The 24,238-nt window shown below is 43.7% G+C and overlaps 1 protein-coding gene across 4 annotated transcripts; it reads right to left on the reverse strand.

Moving 5' to 3' along the window:
• Positions 1 to 285: 285 nt before the first annotated feature.
• TERF2 (telomeric repeat binding factor 2) lies at positions 286 to 23,409 on the reverse strand. Of its 4 annotated transcripts, none has more exons than XM_043986927.1 (11): positions 23,069 to 23,409; positions 22,261 to 22,356; positions 20,466 to 20,596; positions 13,714 to 13,793; positions 12,533 to 12,683; positions 10,481 to 10,713; positions 9,353 to 9,742; positions 4,506 to 4,591; positions 3,128 to 3,244; positions 2,189 to 2,229; positions 286 to 1,419 (listed from the first exon to the last, which is right to left on the reverse strand). In XM_043986927.1, exons 1-11 carry the CDS (start codon positions 23,322 to 23,324, stop codon positions 1,261 to 1,263), a joined length of 1,740 nt encoding a protein of 579 aa, XP_043842862.1. In that variant the 5' UTR covers positions 23,325 to 23,409; the 3' UTR covers positions 286 to 1,260. The 4 variants fall into 4 exon arrangements, with proteins under 4 accessions (XP_043842862.1, XP_043842863.1, XP_043842865.1 ...); XM_043986928.1 differs by having other exon boundaries at positions 12,533 to 12,679; positions 13,710 to 13,793; XM_043986930.1 differs by lacking the exon at positions 3,128 to 3,244.
• Between the last annotated feature and the right edge of the window lie 829 nt (positions 23,410 to 24,238).

The following is a 24,238-nucleotide window of genomic DNA, read 5'->3' on the forward strand; positions in this document are numbered from 1 at the left end:
GTAGAGGGGAGGCTAGGGAGGGTCCCCTCCACTTTTAGCTTGTTGGGAAGGCCCTAGAGTGTGGAAGGCTCTTGACTCCACTAAAACGAAGTTAACTTATGTATGAGTCCTGTCCTGCATAAACTTGGAGGTGAGAAAAGGTCTGTTCCTGGGTCCCTGAGAGGCATGAATGAATGAATGAATGAAGAAACTGCAGAGAGCATAATTTAAAGGTTGATCATTTTGTACCACCCCTTGTTAACACTTAACCACATCAAATGCTGTTATTGAACATCTACATAGATCTGCGAGGGAAACAGTATTTTAATGAAGAATGCCACAAGTAATGGACAATAATTAGTATTCACCTTAAAAAAAAAATTACAGAAAACATTTTACCGAGAGTTGTGGCTAAAAAGAGACCTTCAGGCCTTTCCCCAAGGGTGTCCAAGAAGATGGTAAGCACAAAACATTACGGAAGGAGCCAGAAGGAGTGGTGAGCTCCAGCGTGACAACACACCAACCTTTAAAAGCACAACGAGGGGAATCAAGCAGCTGCAAACATTTCACAAACTAAGAACAGAACTATGGGCTATATTCAGGCTTCTTTAAAGCTTCCAGAGTCCAGAGTAGAAGAGGAAGGACTAAGCTCACCTACAACACCAATTTTACAAAAAGAAAAAAAACCCCACCACTTCAGCCACACGGGAATCAAGGCTCCAAGCTGCCTGTCTGGCCCAGGAAAGACAAGCAGCAATGCCGCAGCAGTGTAGGGGCCGGGTGGATCACAACTGGTGAAAACTCTCTTCTTCCATGACACAGATGCAGCTCTTCTCCGCCCAGGCTCCCGATGGAGGCTGCTCTTTGTCTGTTGCAGCTGACATTTTGCCTGGGGCCAATGGACTCAAAAGAATACTCACTCACACTTGGGACTTCAGGATGCTCTCACGGGGGTGGGGGAGAGACATCTTGACAAACTCCACTCTTCCTCCTGACCCGCGGCGGGTTTCAGTTCTGATTTAAACCACGAGAGAACTTGGAATTTGACTGCGTCCTGCTCCTCCCCAAACTGCAGGAAGGCTAGGTGGGGGCTCTCCTTCTACCTTTTTAACTCCGATGGCTTTCTGACAGCACAAAAGCAGGACATGGACCTCCCCAACCAAAGAAGCAGGCTGCCCAGAACTCTTGTCACCCCAGCCCAACTTCTGAAATAAAGCATGAAATAGAGGGCTATTTTTTGAAGATGTGCCCCATATAATTCCAAGAAAATAAAAGAAGTTTTCAGTTCATTCCCAGTTTTTTCATGGTCCGCCAACGGTCCTTGATCATCACAGCTGTTCGGTTAACAAAGGGGAAATTTTTGGAAATAGCAACCCAGTTTCCTTCCCCATATTTTTTCACTCCAGCCTTGACCCACTCACTCTCTTGCAGAGTCCATTTCTGTAAGGAAAAAAAAAACAGAGACTTATTATAACCTGTCCTCTGAGAAATCCCAAGAACAGCATGCCCAAAGCACACAGAAGAAAGTACCCCAAGCCTGGAGAGAAGGATATGATTACATTTTATTGTTGATACTGAAATTCCTGAGGAAGGTCTAAGGGTACAATCATTTAAGAGTGTTCAGTACTATGGCAATTTCAAGGCACAGTTTAAATTATTGTTGGCATAATAATCTTCAGTTATTATTTATTTAAAAATCACTTCCCAATGACACATCCACCTGCTAAACATGCTTTCTCCATTTAAGTAATAAATAAGCTGTCAGTATAAAACTAAACACTGCCATAATCCCCTGCCCCAATTTAAATAGTTCTTCCTGTCATTTTAAAAGTCAAAATAAAAAAACACCCCATGCTGACCCTTCTGTGACCAGTGAAGTATACGTAGTCCTTTAGTCAGCCAATAACCATTTATGAAGTGCCTGTTCTGTGTTAGGAACTGTGTAAAACACTGGGCCTCAGAAAATCCAAGGAAGAAGCCAGGTTCTTACTTTTGATTTTCCTTCTGAAGAACACCTGCTCCTTTGGTTATACTCATCTGAGGTCAGGTCATTCAGTCTTCTCAAAAAGAAGTTTCCATTTATCAAGCACTAAAATTTGCAGATACTTTCCTTTTCACTTTACTTTCCTTATACCCTAACCAGAGAAGAACCTCTGGGGCGAACTCTTCCAGTTCTATTTGAAAGGGAAGAATCTATAGTCTAAATTACCTGCTTTTTTGTTCCAGGGACTGAAGAGTTTCCATCTGATCCTGCTAAAGACAAAAAGGAAACTCATTTATACCTAGTTTTCATTGCACAAACACACCATCAACCAAAGCCAAGCGACAGAATAAAGAGTCCAAAGGAAACAAAAAGAGGTTCTCTGCCCAAATCATTGCTTGTAAATATTAGAGGAAAATGGGTATCACAAAGTTAGTGCTTGTCACAATTTTTTGAAGAGGTCATTTACTTTTTTGCCAAACAATTTCAGGCTATTTAAAGCCTGGCTTTAATGGATTCACGGTGGATACTGACCACCCTGATGTAGGAACCAACTCTGTTTAATCCCCCTCCCCCTGATCCTGCATTCCTGGAAAGCTCTCCCTCCCCACCCACAGGTCAGAGAATAGCTGGCACACAAGTCTCCATTCAAGTGTCAGCCCTTCATGAGGCATGTGACCATCTCTCCACTTGTTAGTGCTTTTAGGAATTATTGTTTTAACAGGCACACTGACACACTACTGAGGAATCTAGTCATTCTGGCAAGCAACTTGGAACCAAGCCCTCAAAGCTACTCTACTGTGCTATCCTTTGACCCAACGATGCCACTCCTGTGTCTGTATCCCAAAGAAGTCAAACGCAAACATTTTTAGAGTGGTTCTTCTTGTGGTGGAACTGGAAGCTAGAGTGGTTCCTGTCAGCTGGAGAATGGCTGGGCTGTTAGAAATGACCAAGGGGATGGTGTCAGAGAAGGCTCCTATGAACTGATGCAGAGTGATGTGTGCAGAACCAGGAGAAGGTATGTATAGAACAAAACTACTCTAAGGACAGAAAGACTTCAGAACTCTGGCCAGTCAATGCTATGGCCAGCAGTGGTGACCAGGGAAGCACACTGTCCACCTCCTGACAAAGAAGGGAAGCACCCAGGGTGTGGAAAGACACAGGCACCTGCTCTCCAGGGTGTGGAAACTGGGGGTTTATTCTGCTCAGCCGTATGTCTATACTGCAAGAGCTTTGGCTTTATTTTCAATGGTAGAAGTGCTCTTCGAGCAAGTAAATGCTTAACTGAAAATTAAAAAAACAAACAAAAAACAACAACAACTAAGTGCTTACAACCTAAAATAATATTCTGTTCTTGCTTTGCATATTCATTTTAATTTACTTATATCTGTGTACCAGCCCCCCACCCCTTGAGGGCAGGGACTGTTTCTCTTTGGTCCATCAGAGAGCACAGTGCTCTTGGCACATGGTAGGCATGTAACAAAGCCTTACTGGCCAAATGAACAAATGACTGAATGAATATAAAGATCTCAGAATTACATGCTGTGGCTCCCCTACACAAGGCAGGGTATAGGAAGGAAAGTCCCATTTTTTGAACCTAAAGGAGAAACTCTGGTACAAAGGCTATAATATTTTATATTGATTATGTGAGAGGCACTGCTGTTTATCCTGGGAGTCAGAAAGAAGGAATCTCTCTCTTTTTTTTTTTTTTTTTTTAAGTGAGGCAATTGGGGTTAAGTGACTTGCCCAGGGTCACACAGCTAGTAAGTGTTAAGTGTCTGAGGCCGGATTTGAACTCAGGTACTCCTGACTCCAGGGCCGGTACTCTATCCACTGCGCCACCTAGCCGCCCCAGGAATCTCTCTTTTACAAAGCCTGTTAGAATGGTGAAGGAGGCCATCAGAGATGGATAATCCCATCCATCTACCCTCTTTTAAAATGCCAGGCTAGGGGGCAGCTAAGTGGTGCAGTGGATAAAGCACCCGCCCTGGATTCAGGAGGACCTGAGTTCAACTCCAGCCTCAGACACTTGACACTTACTAGCTCTGTGACCCTGGCCAAGTCACTTAACCCTCATTGGCCCCCCCCCCCATGCCAAGCTAACCATTTCAATCAATCAAACAAATGCATATTCAAAAACCATCAATTAACAGAATACCAAGAGGAAATTAAAGTAGCAGATTTTAATTTAGCAGTTATAAAAAATATAATTGCTAAGGAAGTGCTGCTTGAATAGCCTTCACTTGGAATTTTACAGTAAATCACAAAGACTTGACTCTAAGATAAGCTCACAGAATAAAAGAGAGGATGGAAGTCAGAGGTGAAGATCAAAGTGAGAGGGGTCAGTAATTTCTTAAAACACTTGAAAAATTATTTGGAAAAGCATGTGCTGGAATGTTCATCTATGCCAATCTATCTTTTGTATCTAAGCTTGTATCCTTCAGGCATGAACAAATCATGTGTATACATACACACGCCGTGGTATATGTGCATGTGAATAATGACCAGAATTGAAACAAGGACTGAAAAGATTCTGCAAACTCACCCTGGACGTGGAAGAGTTCTTCCTCCTCCAACCAGGAATCCTTTTCTTCAAGCCCATTAGAACTGTTCCATTTGTCTTTGTGTCCTCTGAGGGAAAGACCAAAAACACACGTGGGTGTGAACAAGCTTACATAAAGAGAAAGCTACCCACTATGCAAGTTGCACAAACATTAATGGACTTGAAAGGGAGTATATGAAGGACACCAAAACTCCATTGGAAAAAAAAAGCAAAGACAAATCTCCACAACATACATCCTTCGAAGCTCCTAAGAGACTATACTCTTCCACAATGTTACCAAAGAAAGCACTGAGTATGCTGGTGCTACCACCAATTCAAAGGTTAAGGCTTCTCCCTGGTCTGGAGTTCAGCTCTGTAGTAGTGTCCCATACCTAATATCTGTTAAGATCATGTAGCATTCACACTTACATCACAGAGACTGAAAATATAATCTGAAAGCCAGTGTTCCAGACACTAGACCTATTACCTAGACCTGAAAATCCTGTTTAAGATGATTCAACTTAAGAAGGGATGCTTGAAAAAAAATAACATTTGGTGTTTTCCTGAGTACAATTTTTTTTTTCTTTTGCAAGGCAATGAGGGTTAAGTGACTTGCCCAGGATCACACAGCTAGTGTCAAGTGTCTGAGGCTGGATTTGAACTCAGGTCCTCCTAAATCCAGGGCTGGTGCTTTACCCACTGTGCCACCTAGCTGCCCCGTGAGGACAATTTAAAAAAAGTATTTATAACCTCTAAGAACCTGTATGTATTTGGCTAAGTAGTCAGTAATTATTATTTAAATTAACCATATACTCTGAAAATAAAAAACAGCAAACAAAAGAGCAAACGATTTTGCCTTAACACAACCATTTAGTGCTTTTTTACAAAGCAAATGTGACAATCATCTGAGGAAGTTATATAGGTCAGTGGTCCATAACAAAATTGCAAGATGGTGGAAATAAATGTTGATGCTTTGTACAAAAATTATTGGGAATTTTTGCTCATACTGTTCCCCTCTGCCTAGGATGTCTTTCATCCTTCAAAACGTGGCTTAAACCCTCAAAAATTAGACTTTTAAGTTGTTGGCTATTTGCTTTCTCTAAAAGAATGCAAGCTCAAAAACTTTCCTAAGTTCAAAAAAGTTTTCTCAGCAACTAAATCAGCAAACTTGATTTAATTTCTCAGTAGAATTCTACAATTTATAACTGAAAGGGTGCTCGGTGAACATCTGGGTCGGGGATAATATTTCACCTATGAATAGGTTTTGAAGGTTACTAGATTGGTAGCTCAAGAGAATGCTAAAGTCAAACTGGAACGTGTAAAGCACAAGATGCCGGAGACCCTATCTAGAGCATATCTAGAACATGCCAAGACTGACAAGTTTTCTCCTGCTATTCTTGTGGAAGAAGCCTTAGGATGACATGGTAGCTGCCTTGAAGTCTTTGAAGGGTTGTCACAAAGGGGGATCAGACTAGTTCTGGTTAACTCCACAAGGGCAGAACTAGAACACTAGGTGGAAGCTGCAAAGAGGAAGGGTTAGGCCTGATGTGTGGAGTGGGATCCCCCTCCCTCAGGTCTTCCACAAAGGCTGGATGACCACTTCTTTGGTGTCACAAAGGGCACTTCTGATCAGACATTGCGGGGACCACTTGGGCTTTGAGCGCTGCTGGACCAGGACTTATTATTATTATTTTTTCAGGGCAGTGAGGGTTAAGTGACTTGCCCAGGGTCACACAGCTAGTAAGTGCCAAGTGTTTGAGGCTGGATTTGATCTCAGGTCCTCCTGAATCCAGGGCTGGTGCTTTAGCTACGGTGCCACCTAGTTGCCCCTGGGACTTGTTATTTTAATGCAGTTTAACCTACTCCTAGTATTTAAGATGGTCATATCATCACTTCTAGAACACACCATGCTGATTCCTGCCTGAATATACTCACTTATATCATCTCCCATAGCTACAGTAAGGCTCTTCCATTTCAATTGAAATATCTTCATCAAGAACAGGTCATGCATGCCAAGCTAACCTCATTTCCTTCTCTGACAAGATTACTGAGAGGGGAATGCTACAGGTCTAGTGAAATGTAGATTCCAGCAAAGTTTTGGATAATTATCTCATACTAATCTTGTGGATTGGACAATAACACAATTAGGTGGATTCAGCCAGACTCAGAGTAGGGGTTAATGGTTCAGTGTTAACATGGCAGGTGTCCAGTGCAGTACTCCAGGGATCTGTGCTTGGACCTTTGCTCTAAACCTTTCTATCAATGATGTAGAAAAAGGCACTGATGGTATGCTCTTTACCTCTGGAGATAACACCAAGTTGAGAGTAATAACACACTGGATGGTAGATACAAACAGATCTCGACAGGCTACAGGACCGGACTGAATCTTTTTTTGTTTGGTTGGTTTTTTTGGTGAGGCAACTGGGGTTAAGTGACTTGCCCAGGGTCATACAGCTAGTAAGTGTTAAGTGTCTGAGGCCGGATTTGAACTCAGGTCCTCCTGAATCCAGGAGCCGGTGCTTTGACTGAATCTTAAAGGATAAAATTCATAAAGGATAAATGCAGTCTTGTATTTGGATAACAAAAAAGAATCCACCAATTCTAATGAGAGAGGCATGATCAGAAGGCAGTCTGGGAAAAAAAAACTTGAGGGTATTAGTGGGCTCCAAGCTCAATCTGTGTGAAGAGTGTGATTATTTCCTCAGCCAATAAAGGCAATGCTATCTTGGGCTGCCTTTTGAAGAAGGGAAAGATTGAGTCACAGTATTCTCTGCCATTATCAGCCCTCATCTGGAGTTGTGTTCCCTTCAGGTCAAGGAATATCCAGAGGAGGGCGAGCTAGGTGATTAAGAGCCTTGAGCCCATGTCCCAGGAGGACCGGTTGAAGAATGAGGCCCGTGACTCTTGCATAAGAAGAGACACTTAGAGGGACAGGATTGCTGCGCTCAAGTACTCAAGGAAAGATGTGTCCTGTTCTGTTTGACCCTAGAGGCTAGAACCAGGGACAATGGGCTGGAAGTCAGGAAAGCTCTTCAGAGAACGGGAGCTATGCAATGGATTGACTTAGGGGGGTGGGTCCCTCTCTCTCCATGGAGGTCTTCAAGCAGAAGCAGGTGGCTGCTGAGGCCCCTTTCTCAGGGTCAATCTCACCTCCAGTTCCTGCTCCCTCTCATGAACTGCTTGGCTAGACCAGTCTTCTGGCACGTGAATACTGCTCTTATTTTACTCCTGTTGCCATCCACTTCTCACCTACGCCTGGTGCCTCTAACAGACAATGAACTTGGAGACAGGAATCATATCACACTTGTTTCCATTCATTTAGCAAACACATTCTAAGGTCCTAACACAGGCAAATCTCTGCAATATGGGTGCTGCAAAGCAGAGCAGAGAGGGTCAAACTCGCCTCCACCTCTCATCATCCCAAGTGGGACCTAAATCCAATGAAAATGTGAATCGGGAAATGTTTAACAAAACAAGTTAAAACACAAGACAGCAGCGCAGCTGATACGAATTAGTGGTTTTCTAAGTCAATACACGGGGGCAAGGATTTGTTTCTATTTGAGTTTGACTACTGCTGTAGAGGGTACCAAGAATCATAAGAAACTTGGGGCAGCTAGGTGGTGCAGTGGATAGAGCACCAGCCCTGGAGTCAGGAGGACCTGAGTTCAAATTCGGCCTTAGACACTTAACACTTACTAGCTGTGTGACCCCGGGCAAGTCACTTAACCCCAATTGCCTCACTAAAAAAAAAAAAAAGAATAAGAAACTTTAAGAAATCCTGAAAAATCCTGACACATAGGAATTTCTAGTCTAACCAAGTAAATAGACCACATACACCAGTAGCTACAAGATGAACACCAAATATAAGTCACACCCTAAAAATGAGCTCTTCCTGACAAGAAAAGTATACACTGTACAACAGCACCAATTTTTATGATTTAGGTTTTATGTAGACCAGATTCAGGGGGAAAATGGTATTCAGTGAATGAAGTTCAGGAAATTAACTTTTAGCAGGAGTTATCTATAAGGAAACTTTCAAAGAAAAGGTGGGATGTGAACAGGGCTTTGAAGGCTAGGCAGTTTTTTTCTTTTTTTTTTTGTGCCCATGTGCATAGTTTAGGAATCCAAAGATGGAGTGGCAAGTGCAGACAGACGGAAGAGGATGAGCAAAAACAAAGACACCTAAAAGGAGGGAGATGTTCCCAGGGGAGTACAGAGAAGTGGAAGGTACTCAAGCCAGAAAGGCATTGGGGACAAACTGTAAAAGACACTGCTCAGTATTCAGTATTTGTTTAAAGATTAAGAGCCTTAAATACATGCAATGGGCAAGGGACTACAAGGGTTCTCTTTTTGGGGAAAAAAAATGAAATGTAACAGTCTCCTTCAAGCAAATTGCTTTTTTGTTGTTGTTGTTGTTTCGGGTTTTTTTTTGGTGAGGCAATTGGAGTTAAGTGACTTGCCCAGGGTCACACAGCTAGTAAGTGTTAGGTGTCTGAGGCTGGATTTGAATTCAGGTCCTCCTGAATCCAGGGCTGGTGGTCTATCCACTGCGCCACCTAGATGTCCCAAGCAAGTTGCTGTAAAATTAAACAGTCTGAAATGAACAGCTCCAGCTAGACTCACTAAAATGAAACCAAAGTTGGGGAATGTTTTCCCTTCCTCCTTCCTGCCCTCAGATGCCTCCTGGGCCCATCTCTATGGGCAAGGGACCCCATTTCTGAGTTTTGCTCCAGGAGCAGCTCCACACCAAGTTTTTCATGACTTAATTTGGCTCAGCTGCTTTATCTATTAAAGCAATAACCACACTGGGACAACCAACCAATCTACAACAGCAAAGACCATCTTCGTACTTATGACTCTTCTCCCCAGCCAGAGGCTGATTGTGCAGCTTCAGCAACCGTGGGTTGGAGGCTGAAGACACAACGGTCTCCTGGGAGGAGTCTGGGCTGTCGCTCGGCTCACTGCCCTGGCTGTCCTGCTCCAGAACCAATCTGCTTATTGTCATGCGCTTGTTCTTGGGCTGCAGTTCAGAGTTATCTGCAGACTCTGGGGGACAGCTCTCATCTTGTCTCTGTCTCTTGTTTTTGAGGGCTGCTGAAGGGGACACTGGACGGGGAACTACAACATCCTTCTGGTCCAATTTAGTGAAAGCTGCTTCAGGATCTTGTGAATCCGAAAGGCTGTTAAAGGCTCTTTTCAGAGTCGAAATTCCAAATGTAGAAGGACTTTCAGGCAGCTGTCTAAAAATAAAAGAAAAAAAATACTTTGACAGCCAAAGGTCAGTGTCATTGATTCTTGCTTTTCTCTCAACCCAAACATCAATGTCCTCCCCAAAGTGGACAAAGTCACTTACTGGAGATCTAAAGATTGTCAAAAATGATTCTGCACGCCTCCATACCTAATCATAAAAGAGAGGCTTTTTTCACACTGATAGAGAAGACAGAGCAACTATAACATTTGGAGGGCAGGTGAAAAATCCAGAGAATGTGGATTTTCTTTCTAGAATTCCCCCTCCTGCTCCTTCCCTTATATAAAGGAGACCACTTGAATTTGTATTTAACTCCAATGAGATTCATCTTAAAAGCACTAAATACTATTTGAATATGTTAACCTAAAGTAACATATGCTTAAATCGGTTCAACTGATTTCATTGGGGAATTTATACACTCAACTTCTGCCCTCTCTGAATATTGAAGAAGTAGCGTGGGAGGGAGAAAAAGTAGGGAGAAGGGATCAGAAGGTCTGGGTTTTAGACGGCCCTTTCCCAACTAATCAATGACTAGTCATTGACTTTGAGCAAGCCATTTCACTTCAAGGGGTCTCACCCTACCTCATTTAAGAACAGAAGATGTTCCTTCCCATAAAGAATTTGTTAATTAAGCTACTCAAGAAAGAACAATCACTTGCTAGTCAAGAACCTTGCACTTCCAATCACCACTGTCTCACAGACGTTTTATTCCAAGGGAAATGTTTCCCACCTCATGGGTTCTTTGAGTGGCTTCTCCACAGGCTCCAGGGCCGGCTGTTTGTCTTTCTTCATATTCCCAGGACCTTCACCCACAGCAGCACCAGCAGCAGCATTAACTGTGGCACTGGCAGCAGGAGCCGAATTCATGGTGGCAGCAACAGGCACGTTAGCAGTGGTGGCAGCGGAAGAGGAGGAGGAGGAGGAGGAGGAAGATGACTCACATTTCAAAGCCCTCTTTGCAATCTTGGAAGGAAAGAGAGTACAATCAACAGGGATGCTACAGGGTTCCATTACTTCTCTGTTTGCTAACAATCACTCTCATGGAAAGAGTTCACTTGAAAAACTTAAAATCAGTAGTGGGAAAAAAGGGAAGAGCTGTTCCAAGACATCTCCCAAAACAAAGTAACGATGAAAAAGAAAAAGAGCTCGCCATTTACAGAACTATGTGTAGCTGTTCTGGTACTAGAAAAGGGGATCTAATTTCAGTAATGTTAATTACCTTTACACTTCAGGTTTATATTTCAAATGTTCTTCACTCTTGGTTGCCAAATCCTACAGGCTCCTCCTCCACGTCTGTTGGATCTGCCTCTCCTCTCCTCTCCATATTTCCAACCATGTCCCTAATGAAGAGTCTCTAACTCAGGGGTAGTCAACCTAACCCAAGATAGGAGTCAGAATTCACAAGGGTCAAAGAGCCACAATGTTTCCTGGGGAGGGTTTGAATGGAGCTGACAAATATTAAATCATTCATCCATTTAATCACTGGTATATGAAACCTGGAATGTATTTTACTGAGGAAGGGGAACTATTGTGTTTATGTTTGGACGTATGTAGGGAATTTTAGCTTTACTATAATTTGTTATTTTTTGTTGGAAATTTTTCTTTGCACTTGCATTACCTATGAAGGTAATGACAAACCTTGGGTTGGCTACCCCTGCTTTAACTCCAACCTATGGCCTCCTCTATCTCCATCTATCCATAATCATTTCCCATTAGTACAAAATAACTTGGCCTTAAAATTTCAGGTCCATTTATGTATAAAGTGTATTTTTTTACAAGAAAAGAAAAACCTACCTATATTGGTAACATTCTACCAACACTTCAACAATACTGTAAAAATAATTATGAATCTTGTTTTTTTAAAAATTCTAGCTGTCTAGTATACAGAGGATAAACAGGAGTGGTGGTGGTAGCAGGAGGGGAGGGGGTATCATGGAAATGTGTTGATGCCCGATCATTTCAAACTAGTTAAAAGAGATTAAAAAAAAAAAAATCCTGGCCAGGGGCAACTAGATAAAGCATTGGCCCTGTTTTCAGGAGGACCCAAATTCAAATCTGGCTTCAGACACTTGACACTTACTAGCTGTGTGACCCTAGGCAAGTCACTTAACCCACACTGCCCCACCCCTCAAAACAAACAAACAAACAAAAAACCTGGCGAGTGATCTACAAATTAACCAACCACATCGGCCCACTGTAACAGCAAATGGAAGATTTTAAAAAATACTATTTCAAAAGGCTAATAAAAACTATAACCCCCAAAGTTTCAACTTCCATCTGTACTCAAAACAATCACCTTATCAAGTACAGCCACCTTATTCGAGTTCCAAGGTCTTCCAATTTCCCACTTTGCAGTTTACTTCTCTCTGTGTGCCCAACCCTGTTTACTTTGTCCCATACAAAGTAAACCTTCCTTGGCTGCTTTCTACTTATGTCTGAACACTTTCAAAAAGTCCATAGTTCACAAGCTTTTAAACCCCCTCATTTCACATCTATCAAGTTCTTATTTTCCTTCTTCCAAAGCCTCTCCCAAATTTCACCTCTTTCACAGCTGGGGTTAACTGGGGTCCACACCTGACTTAAAAAATACAAAAAATACACTCCATGCAACGAAATGATCAAAGTCAGACCAGATAGAATACCTCTAGGGCACGTAGAGAAACCGCCTATGCCTCCAAATCATTACCCACATAAGCCAGGAAAACATACACAACAGAAAAAAAGCACCCAATCACTTTAGAACCCCAACGTCTAAATCCACTGTGTACGGGGACTTCCATACCGTGAGGAGGTAAGGCTCAGCATCATCCATGTGGCTCTCCAGGAATCGCAACATCTTCTGCTGGAAGACCTCATAGGAAAAGTTCTGAATCACTGGGTGTGTGACATTCCTTTCTCGGATAATGCCCAGCAGGTCATTTCTCAATTTCTGAATAAAAGACCATTATTCACAGCATGAAAAATGGACATCTAGTGAAAAACCAAGTTATAGACTTGAAGAAATAACATTACAATAACATTTACAATGTGGCAAATGAAAATCCTATGGACAAAAAGAAAAAAAAGCATGATGCCAACTGGATTTTTGGTAAAAGAATAGTAAAATGACATCCCTTCAACCAAGCCTCCCTCTCCTCAAGTCTTCTTAAGACTGTGGTCCTGGGAAGCTAGTTGGCACAGTAGATAAAGCACCAGCCCCTGGACTAAGGAGGACCTGAGTTTCATAATCCAACCTCAGACACTTAGTACTTACTAGCTGTGTGACCCTGGGCAAATCACGGAACCCTCATTGCCCCCCCCCCACCCCCCGCCCCCAAATACTGTGGTCAACTTCTTAACAACATCAGAAATAGAGCAAACTGCTAACCCCTACTAGCTTCCCCCCATATACAGGCATTAGGTACAAAAAGGACAAAGATGGGAAAGCAGGGGATCAATGCAAGTCTACTATAGGATAAAGTCAGTCCAAAGCAAACCCACATGACAGTGTCACCTCTGGAAAGCAATTATCTTTTTATCTTCCCTCGACTTTGACACCATGTTTTACACACTAGTCCCTAAATAAGAAAGACCTGGGATCTCACTTGTTTAAGTAATTCCTGAGTAAGGAAAGTCCTTCAACCAATGCTAGGGCTGCCTCCTTTCCCCCTGAAGAGGTGCCCAGAGCACAGAGCAGCAGGCATCTGTCCAGGGCCACACAGCACAGCAGCACATCAGAGGCCAGGTTGGAACCCAAGGCCTTCCTGGCTCTAAGGACAGCTCTCTCTCCACTCACTAATCCCCCTGTCTCTAGTGCACACAGTAAAAGGCTTTTACAAGGAACTACTAAACCTTCATTTAAATTTCTAGTAACTTTCTGGTCCTTGATCTGTTTTCACAAACCAAGAACCAAACACAAAAACAAACCAAAATCAACCAATAGGATGAACTCGAGACTTGATCAAATGAAAATGAATTTACTGAGTTGTCGGATCCTTGGACATATGTTTTTCAAAATTTTGAAGCCTTTTCAAATTCTTTGTTTTGATACAAATGATGACAGCCTAGAAAGGGAAAACATGATTCTCACTCTTTTAATTGCTTTAATAATAACGGGGCAACAATTTAATCAGCATATCAAGTGAACTCACTTTAATAAAGTGAATTAAAGCTCTCACTCAAAAGCCTTTTTTACATTACACTAAATTTTTATAAAATGAAATCTTAACTTAACGGTTAATGATTATTGTAGAGAACAGCAAACAACTTAATCCAATCCACAAGCAAAGACCCTTCTGTCCTAACTTTTGACCGTTAGGATCTTCCCAATATGCTGAGAATTTTCTTAATGAGATGAAAGGAGAAAGCTAATCCGTGAGATTATCATCAGCAAGGCCAATGAGTCACCCACCCTCCCCACTGAGGGAGGTTGTTTCAAGGTAGCTCACTCCCAATTTTAAGAAATTCTCTTAGTTCCCTTTAAAGGCCCCCAAGTTTTACTGTCCTTTGGTGGTAATTTGATGCAGTGATTGCAGATGTTCCTTTCTCACTTTTGAAAAGCTGTTTACTGACCACGGACTTCCTTCAAGTTAGGCTCAGGAAAGACCTGTGGCCACCAGTTTCATTTAAAATTAACCCACCCTATGAACACACTAACCCCAAAAGAACAACCCTCAGTTTTAGATGGTGCAGAGAACTAACAAAACGAACAAATGCAGTTTACCAACATGATAGATACATGGTCTTTCCATTATGCATCAAAGCTAAGAGGAACAAAGGGGTTCTAATTAGGTATTCTAAAGGTATTTTCAAAGAATAGATCCTAAGTACACAGAAAAGGATTCTGTAGATGAAAACTAAAAAAGGATATTTGGTGGTTCATTTATTAACTATAGGAAAGGAAGATATTACAAAATGAAGGGTTACTGTGGGCTGAGTTCTTTACAAAATACCACAAACATATAAAACAAATTAGAAAAAAAAAGATGGAAAATTAAGAGCATTTAGAATAATCCAGTAAAACGAAGGAAAGAAATAGAACTACAAAAAATGTGACTTTGCATTAGCACAAAATTAATATGGAATATTTTTGTGAACCTCGAATCCTGAGAAGCGACAAGAACAAGAAAAAAATCAGTTACTACCAAGAACAAACAAACTTCCCTCTAACACGCCAACTCTAGCAATAGGAGTTTTATGAAATGTCACTTATGAAGACCCAAGCCATTCACCTTCTCTAGGCTCAGCTACAGGGGCAAAAGGAAAATTAGTGTCAAATCTGCTTCTGGAAAGACACCAACAGCAAGCTTTTTTGTTGGTCTCTTTGAACATTGCAAATATTTGCTGTCAATAAAGCAAGGCTACTAATAACAGTCACACTCTACAAACGCAAAGTTCAGTAAGAAGGAATCTGTTGCCTCTCAAATACCAAGAATGTGAAGAGCAGGCGGATTTCAGAAAAACTTGGAAACATGAACTGCTGCTGAGTGAAGTGAGCAGAAACCAGGGGAACACTGTACATAGTAACAGCAACACCTGTATGATGACCAACCACAACGCACCCAGCTCCTCTCTGCAATACAGGATCCAAGACAATGGCAAAAGACTCCATGATGGAAAATGCTCTCCACAGCCACAGAAGAAATTGGGGTCTGGGTGCAGACGGAAGCAGACTATTTTCACTTTTGTTGTTTTTTCTTTCTTCTTGTTTTTCCCTTTTGTTCGATTTTTCTTCACAACATGATAAGGTGAAAATATATTTAACATCATAATACTGTATAATCTATATCAGATTGCTTGCTGTCTTCGAGTGGAAGGGAAAAATTTTGGAACTCAAGATCTTACCAAAATGAAAACTATTACTACATATAATTGGGAAAAATGAAATAATATTGTCAAATACCAAGAACAGGAGGTTATACCAAGGTGGGCAAAAGTAATGAAGGAGTTTCAATATTTAATAACTCCTTTATTTTGTTTTAAATTTACAATACCATAGTATCCATCATATACAGTACACATAAGAAAGGAATTTACATTATGTGTGAAAATAAAAAGAAAAAAATAATTTTCAAAAAGTTATCTAAAACATTGGCACTTTTGCCCATCTGTTGAAGCACAGTTACTGAGGACTGAGGAATAGCAATACCACTACTGACTTATTATTTATTCAAGAAAGCTGCTGCCTTTTTTTTTGGGGGGGGAGGGGAAGTAGGGGTGGAACAGGGGAGGCAATAGGGGTTAAATGAACTTACTCTCAGGGTCACACAGCAGTAAGCATCTGAGGCCCAATTTTAAACTTATGTCCTCCTGAATCTAGCGCCAGTGCTCTAACCAATGCACCACCTAGCTGCCTCAAACTTCTGCTTTTTCAATTCTTACAACTCCACAACTTTGCCAAAGTATCATTGAGGGATGCATGTTCACTACAGAATAGGCTCTGAAATGAAGACTCGTTAAGGAAGTTACAATTTTCTAAAACACAAAATCTTCCTCCCCTCCACTTCACTCAATATATCTAAAAAGGCCTGTATGTAGATGCTCTAGTACAAGCTTCAGTTGGCTAACATAGCAAGCCACCAGTTTAAGATGGCTGGGCCCACCCGCTAGAGGAACACAGAATCCAGCAGCTTTGAAAATCGCCTTCAGTGTGCTGTTGATGATCTTCATAAGTGGTACTGAGGAGGTCTGTCATCTTAGAGATTTGCCATTCTCAGAAAAGTACCCTAATGCCATATACTTAAAAGCACAACTCTAAAATACACTGAAAAATCAAAATGCCACCTGTTGTTACCAAAAGGTTATCCAAAAAGGCATAACAAGGAAGATATGACTCAGGTTTTAGATGTAGTTTAGTAAGAGAATGGAAATGGAAAGTAGATACCAACCAAAAGTGGTGAAAAGGCAGATGGGAGCAGGGCGAATCACTGATCAGATCAGGCACAAAGAAATCTCAGGTATATCAGGTCCCAACACTGAGAAGCAGGTTCTTGCAGAGCATAAACGGATTGTTTTCTTCTTAAGTATTCAAGCAGTAATGTTGCTTGTGAGAACAGATTTTTTTGGAAAGAGACTTGTCTCAAAAATGTGTACTAGGAACTTAACTGTTAACACTTCCCCATCAGAATTCCCACAACAGAATTTCTTAAATAGTCACTGCTTCTCATTTGGCATTTTTTCAGAAATATTTACATTTTTCCTTTTTTTCCCCTCCACCCCCAGGAATATACATTTTATACTTTCAAAGAAGACATTCTTCTTCATATCCCCCTTCTCCAAAGAAAACCCTTACAATTATAGAGAGAAAGCCAATTTAGACAGCAAAGTGATTAGTAGCTTGTAGCACCATTCATTTATAGTACCTTTTTTTTTTTTTTTTGCAGGGCAATGGGGGTTGAGTGACTTGCCCAAGGTCACACAGCTAGTAAGTGTCAAGTGTCCGAGGCCAGATTTGAACTCAGGTACTCCTGAATCCAGGGCCAGTGCTCTATCCACTGTGCGCTATCTAGCCGCCCCCCCCCCCCCGTTTTATTGTGGTATAGTACCTGTTAAGCCTTCGGGATGCTTTGTGGGACATTTAAAAGCCTCCCGGACCTAAGGTTACTGAGATACTTTCCAAAGGATGGCACAATTTTGACCTGGTGCACTGTAGAGGGGATTCCTGCAATACAGGAGACACGAGGCAATGTCACCCCTGGCTCAAAGCACTCTACACGGACAACTTCAGAAGGAGTGGGGGACAAAGCATTCAAGAACAGAGAGAAGAGCAAAGTAAACATACTGGGAAATTACAGTCCCTGATGGAAGACATTTTCCCAAAATGAAGTGGGAAAATGGAAAGCAGTCAATGTGCAATACTTCTAAGTAATGTTAAATCTGGATCCCTATAACAGGTATTAAAATCCCTAAACAGAAACCTCCCCCAGCTGGGTTCCAAAGCTCTTGGTTTAGGTGACTCTTCCTCATCACCCAAAAGAGAGCAAATACCCTTTTACTCCCAACAATGCCCACTGCAGACAGCACATACAGATGGCAAGAGGAACTACAGGGAATCTTAGGGCAATAAACTATCTCAGAATGGGATAAATTATTACAATTATATGCAATTTCACAGCTGATTAAGCTTAATGAGGCTCTTCTAGATCTCCCCCATTCTTCCACTTATTCCTTTAGGTCACTCTCTTTCCTTGCTAGTCCATCCTTACTTTCCACCTAGGATCAAGGCTAAATTATTGCAACATTCCTAGTAACTCGCAAACAATGTTATTTCACCTTTACCCTGTTTCAAACTAAAATGTTCTCCTTAAATCTGAGCCACGTGAGAAAAAAGAATAAGACTTATTCAGCTGGCCTTCAAGGACAAAGCTAGAAACAATGGAATGGAAGGGCAAAAAAGCAAATATGGGCTTAATGCAGGGAAAAACTATCACAACACAGAATTGGGCCTATCTCAAGGGCCGGTGGATTCCCGTTCTAAAGTCAGAGGCCAGATGACCACTTGTGGCCATGCTGTAAAGGACTCTCGGTCAGGATGGGTTAGGCTTCTGGCCTCTTGGGTCTCTCCTGACTCTGCAGGTATCACCCAGTGTAAGGCTGATAAACACAGCCACGTCCGTTTCCTGAGGGCACCAAGGGCCTGGGTGGGCTTGAACACAAAGTTCTTTCAAGGGTCTGCTCTTGTTATGTTCAGTCCTGGTGTCAGCAGCTGTACGAGGAGGCCCATCTGGTCCAACTGCCAGAAGGAACAAAGTTCCCTGGAGATAAATCAAAACTGTGTACTGGTCTCTCCTCCTTCCCATCGTACTCCCAGGGGAACAGAGGAGGGCAAAAGGAGGCCTTTAGCAGAGCCTCAGAAACATTCTGAGGGGACAAAGCAGGCGGCTACTTGGGCGGCTACTGTGGCCCAGTCATAGGGGGAGAGCCTTTCTGTACCAACTGAATAGAAAAACAAGTTCAGAGTCAGGGATGGGGGGATGTGGGGAGACTGCTGCTGAGCCCCTGCTCTCCACTCACGACATGTCTAGGGCTAACACCATCAAACAACCAGTAACACGGGCTGGTCTGATTTGTATTTATGAGCACTCTGATGGACTCTTTAGGGTTTTTGAAGAATGTTAAAATTCATCAGATCCAGGGGCCCTTTAAAGTTGTAATGGGGCAGGAGAAAGGATGGATAGGGGAGAGTGAGTTCAAAGAGTTCTTAACCACCTGAGGAGTGAACAGTTCACTTGACTGGTGAGGACCAGGTCAAAGTCTTAGTTAGTTATTTCCCATTCACTCTTTTTTTTTTTCCTTCTTTTTTTTTGCAGGCAATAGGGGGTTAAGTGACTTGCCCAGGGTCACACAGCTCGTAAGTGTCAAGTGTCTGAGGCCGGATTTGAACTCAGGTACTCCTGAATCCAGGGCCGGTGCTTTAACCACTGCACCATCTAGCCGCCCCCCTCCCATTCACTCTTAACCTTGCTTAAATTAGAAGAGGGTCTGAATGTTGGTTCTGGTTCACTGCTGTTCCCTCCTCTGGGAATCTCACCTGTCATTGAACCAACCATCCTCATGGATTCCTAATCCTCCATGTCTAGTTCACTCTAATAAATCCCTGACCTCTGCCTAAAGAGATTTCTTCAAGTTCTGGAAAGAGTCGTTTCTAACCTTGGACTGCTGTATTCCTTCAACTTATCCTCATCTGTTCTGCCATTAACTAGTTTTTATAGTAGTGTGGCATAATAGATGGTATCCTGCTCTTGGAAATAAGGAAGACCTGGATCCAAATCCCACCCTGGACTCCAACTAAATATGAGGCTATAGGCAAGTCACCCAACCTCCTCAAGCTTCATTTTTGTCACATATAAGAAAGGGATAATGATCCTCACTTCCAGAGTTACAGTAAAGATCAAATGAGTTAATCTATGTAAAGTGCTCTGCAAACTCAAAAGCCTTATATAAATGATAAATAAGTGTCATTCTTATTCCAATGGCAGATCACTCCAAGTCTCTCCAATTCCAATCTCAGCGGCTGCTCACTCTCGATTGTTATGCCATCATCTCCAGGGCACTATTTCATTTCAGATAAGACTGTCATAAAAGAAAAGCCCCCTTCTATCACAACCGGTGCCAAAATTACAACATCCCCAAATCAATTGGTAGACTTGGGGGAGGTTAATAAGATTCGGAGAGGCATAGCAGAGAAAGAGCTGGCTTCAACTATACCATCTGACACACAGTAGCTGGATGGTCCTGGGCAGGCCCCAGGCTGCTTTCCTAAAGCTGCAGAACAAGCTGCCAAACTGCAATGGGAGAAGGAGCTCCCTTCACTGAGGAAATCACAAGTCCTGGCCACAAAAAACCAAGTCCCAGAGATCTTTGGTCCCTTTTGTTTGCCTGCCTTCTCCTTCAATATTCTGAGCACAGAAGTGAACAGCTTCTGTCCCCCTCGGTCAAGATCTTAGCCTCTCTGATGAGCTAAACCCTATCTATGCTCTGTAATGTCAGCATCTCGACAGCCAAACCACCTCTGGTATGTCCAGGGCCTCTCCTGGTCAGGGGATGAGGCCCAGAGGGGGCTGCCTGTGACTACTGGGGGGAAAGGGGAAGCTGTGTATCATTTCCACACCAACAATAACCCAAGTCTCTTCCACCCCATTCCAAAAGACTGAATGCACCTACTCTATGAAAACTCGATACATTTGCAAAAAAAAAATTATTTAAAAAAAGAAATGAAAGGAGAAATTGATCCTTACAGCCTCCTTGACCAGTTTTCTACTGGATTCTACCACTGCCTCTGTCAGAGTAAACTCCGTTTTAATGGTCTCCAGCACATTGATAGCGGATTCCAGAGGTGTGAGTTCAGCCTCCATATCAAAGGAACAGTCTAGGATAAAGAGAAAGATTTTTCACTTACGGCTATTTTCTATGGACCTAAAAGCTAGGTAGGAAAAAAATATCTAAAAGAAACCATATTTGCTGGTTATATTTATTGCTGGTTTGTGCAAAAACCAGAACAAACACATATGGGAAACAAACATGGAATTCAACTGCTGGAAATCAGCAATTTGGAAGAAGAAATACCATATTGTTTGTAAAATACAGCCATACTATGAAGTGACAGTCCATTAATACCAAAGAAATATTGAAAACTCATGCCTCAAGGATTCTAGGTAATCCCAGAATCCACATTGACTTTCTTAATACAAAGCTGTACACCTCACCCCAGCCCCCAGGGAGAGGCCAGAGTCAGTTTGTGATGAGAACAATTCTGAATTTCATTTTAGAACATACACTTGCCAGTGCTCAAAAACAGCAAACTAAGATCACACTTAAAAACTTGGTCTGTTCAGCTTTAAAAGACTTAGGAACTATATGACCAACACAATAACCAACCATAATTTCAAAGGACTCAAGAGGAAACATCCTGCTGAGAAAAATTAAACTGACTTTTCATTAATTGATTTTATTCTGATTGATTCTATTCTGAATCACTATTCTATGTAACTGACTTTGTCTTTAAATTCAGTTCCGAAATTCACAAGGTGAAAAGTTCAGTCTTCTTCCCTAAATTAAATTGAAAAGTTGTTTCCCTGTTCAAACACTTTAAAAGAAGTCAGCTACCTTAAGTCTAAGAGTTCGGTTTCCCTATAAATCATCTTTAATGGAAGAAAACCTGTTATCTCTATACTGCTGGCTATTCTTGGACAATGAGTGGAAATGGGTTATTTCTTAGGGTCAGAAGTTTAGCTTTCCTGTGAATTACTCCCTATCAAGGAAATCTTACCTCCTGTTTCACTAACAAGCAGAGGGACTCTACCAATCAACCTTTCCTGACATCAGCATGGAAGGAGGCCTTGTTGCTAGCTCCAAATGTCCTACCAATCACATTGTTTTTGTCACCTATGATGCTGCAGGCTTTATACCCAATCACATTGTTTCCCCTGCCTATGATGCTGTCTACTATGTTTTTTGGAGGCTCCTCCTGTCTTTAAAAGAAGGTTGTCTTCTTCAGTGGAGGTCTTAGCTCATCTGAGGAGGCTAGACCCTATTTATTGGCAAATTCGTGTTTTTTCAAAAAAATAATGGTGCTTCAAACACTGTGCCTCAATTTTAATTTCCACCATTACATGACAGGTGCAGATTGAGCACCCCCCCCCAAGACTTAGTCACTTTGAAGAATTTGTTTTGAAGACACTATCTAACAGGGTTAACATAGGTTTTGTTTTTCTTGCTTTCTCAGGTGGGGCGTGGGCACGGAGAGGTGGGAGGAAGAAAATGTGAATCTGAAAATAAACGTTTTTTTAAAAAACCCAAACTTGGTTTGTTTCTCTTTATCACCATCACCAGTCAGGACTTTTAACAAACAGATCAGAGGAGAGGATTAAAATCTAATTTTAAAAACTGGAACCATATGAGAGGCAAAGATACAAAACACCCCCATACAGCACACTAGCATCTCAGATGACAACTCATGAGTGAAATTGAAAGGCGAACATAAATTACTCCACAGAAAAGACAACAACCCAAGAAGTAAGCAGCTCTCCATACCCAAATTCTCCCCCTCTTCTATACGCGACAGACACTGCATAATCCGCAGCAGCCGGGAGATGGTGTGTTCCTTTCCCAAGGGCCGCACAAGCAGAGCTGGAAAACAAGACCGCACCGGGCTAACTGGAGTGTCCGAGGATGGCCCCCCGGTGTCCTCCCCACCCCTGGGGTGCGGGGCAGGGCGTCCACACCTGCTGGGGCGACCCCCACCCCCAATGCCGCGTGGGGCTATCCACACCCGCTTTCGCAGCACCCTACCCCCACTGCTGTGCTGGTCTATATAGACCTCCTGCTGCTGCTGCTGCGCCCCCACCCTCCTTGCCCACCCCGGGATGATGCCACACCTGCTGCGTCTTCCCCGCCCTCCTTGCCAAAATGCTGCCCGGAGCTGTCCACACCAGGGATGTTTCGGGGGCTTATCCACACCTGCTGCGTCCGTCTCCCCCTCAGAGTCCCCCTATACTGCGCACCGCTCCCCATCCACCCCGGGATGTTGTGTGGGATAATCTACACTTGCTGCGCCCCGACTCTGACCCAGCTATACCGCGCGCGCGGCACCCCCTCCCCAGTCTACCTCGGGATGCAGCTCGGGGTAATGCACACCTGCTGCACCGCCCCCCCCATTCCCTTCCCCCGATGCTGCAGCGCCCCCATCCACCCTGGGACGCCGCTCGAGGGGATCCACACCTGCTGCGCCCCGCCCCCAAGATCCTTCCCCCCCCCCCCCACCCCCCAGCGCGGCGCGCCCCCCCCCCCCCCCGCAGCACGCCCCCTCCCCCCACCCCCGTCCCGGCCGCGCCGTCCTCACCCTGCATGATGTCCCGGATCTGCCGGAAGTCCCCGTACCGGCCGCTCCGAAAGGCCCGCAGCGCCTCGTGGAAGTAGAACTTCAGCACCCAGCGGTTCACCGCCTCCTCCAGCCGCGCCTCGCCCACCCCGCGCTCCCCCTCTCCCCCCAGGCCCGACTCGTGGCGCCCGCGTCGGGTCCGCCCAATCCTCCGCGACGGCCTGCGACTCGCGGCCCTCCCGTGCCCATCTTGGCTCCCGCTGCTCCCCCCAGGCATCGCGGCGCGGCTAGGCGAGGCGAGCGAACGCGAACTAGCCCGGCCAGGCCCCGCGCCCGCGCGCCGCCCGCCAGACGGACAGTCCCTCCGCCGGCAGTGACGTCAAAACCGCCCGCCCCGACTGTCGGAAGTGGCGCCCTCGGGGCCCGCCCCCACCGCCGGGACCAGGGGAAGTCTCACAAACCACTAGCGGCTGGCCCGGGAAGAGAGAACTACGAGTCCTAGGGTGCTCCTCTGGCTTTCGTCACAATTCCAGGCAGCCCGGGCCGCAGAGCTTCCTGGGACTTGAAGTCCCCACCGTCCTCTCGCCTCCTGAGGCCTAGCGCTCCCTCAGAACGCGCGCTCGAAGGGAGGGTGTGCCTAATAAACTATCATGTTATAGGGTAGAAGCCCGAGGCGGCCTCCCTAATCCCGGGCGTGCCTATTCCCCAAAGTCTCCTTTTTCTCCCCTGTGAAGGAAGGGCGTTGCGATTAGATGGACGATCTCCAATTTAGCCCCAGCCTTAAAGCTCGTAACCTTGCCCGGGTACGAGGCGACTCCGTCCGCCCGTGGAAAAATGGCGGCCCAAAGCCGTGCTGTAACACATATTCCCCAGGCGGGTACGAGCACAGCCACCTCCAACAACAAACACCCAGAAGTTGTGGTAGTGGATCTGCGTCGAAGCTTCAATGGTGTGCATCGTATGATGAGGGAACTAGGGCTAGTGCCTACATGACGAGCCCATTCATTCATGCTCAGGTGTCCCCAGAGCCTGTTTGGCCATTCAAAAATGGGAGCCTTAGCTCTTGGAAAACTTTGGAAAGTTTGAAAACTTCAACAGAGGAGTCTATATTTAATCCTAGATGCAACAAATGAAATCACTGGAGTTCGTTGACTAGGAAAAGTCACAGTGGGCTTCAACAAAAATCACTTT

Source organism: Dromiciops gliroides, chromosome 2 (genome assembly GCF_019393635.1).
Source record: "Dromiciops gliroides isolate mDroGli1 chromosome 2, mDroGli1.pri, whole genome shotgun sequence".
In the NCBI taxonomy this organism is placed as follows: Eukaryota; Metazoa; Chordata; class Mammalia; order Microbiotheria; family Microbiotheriidae; genus Dromiciops; species Dromiciops gliroides.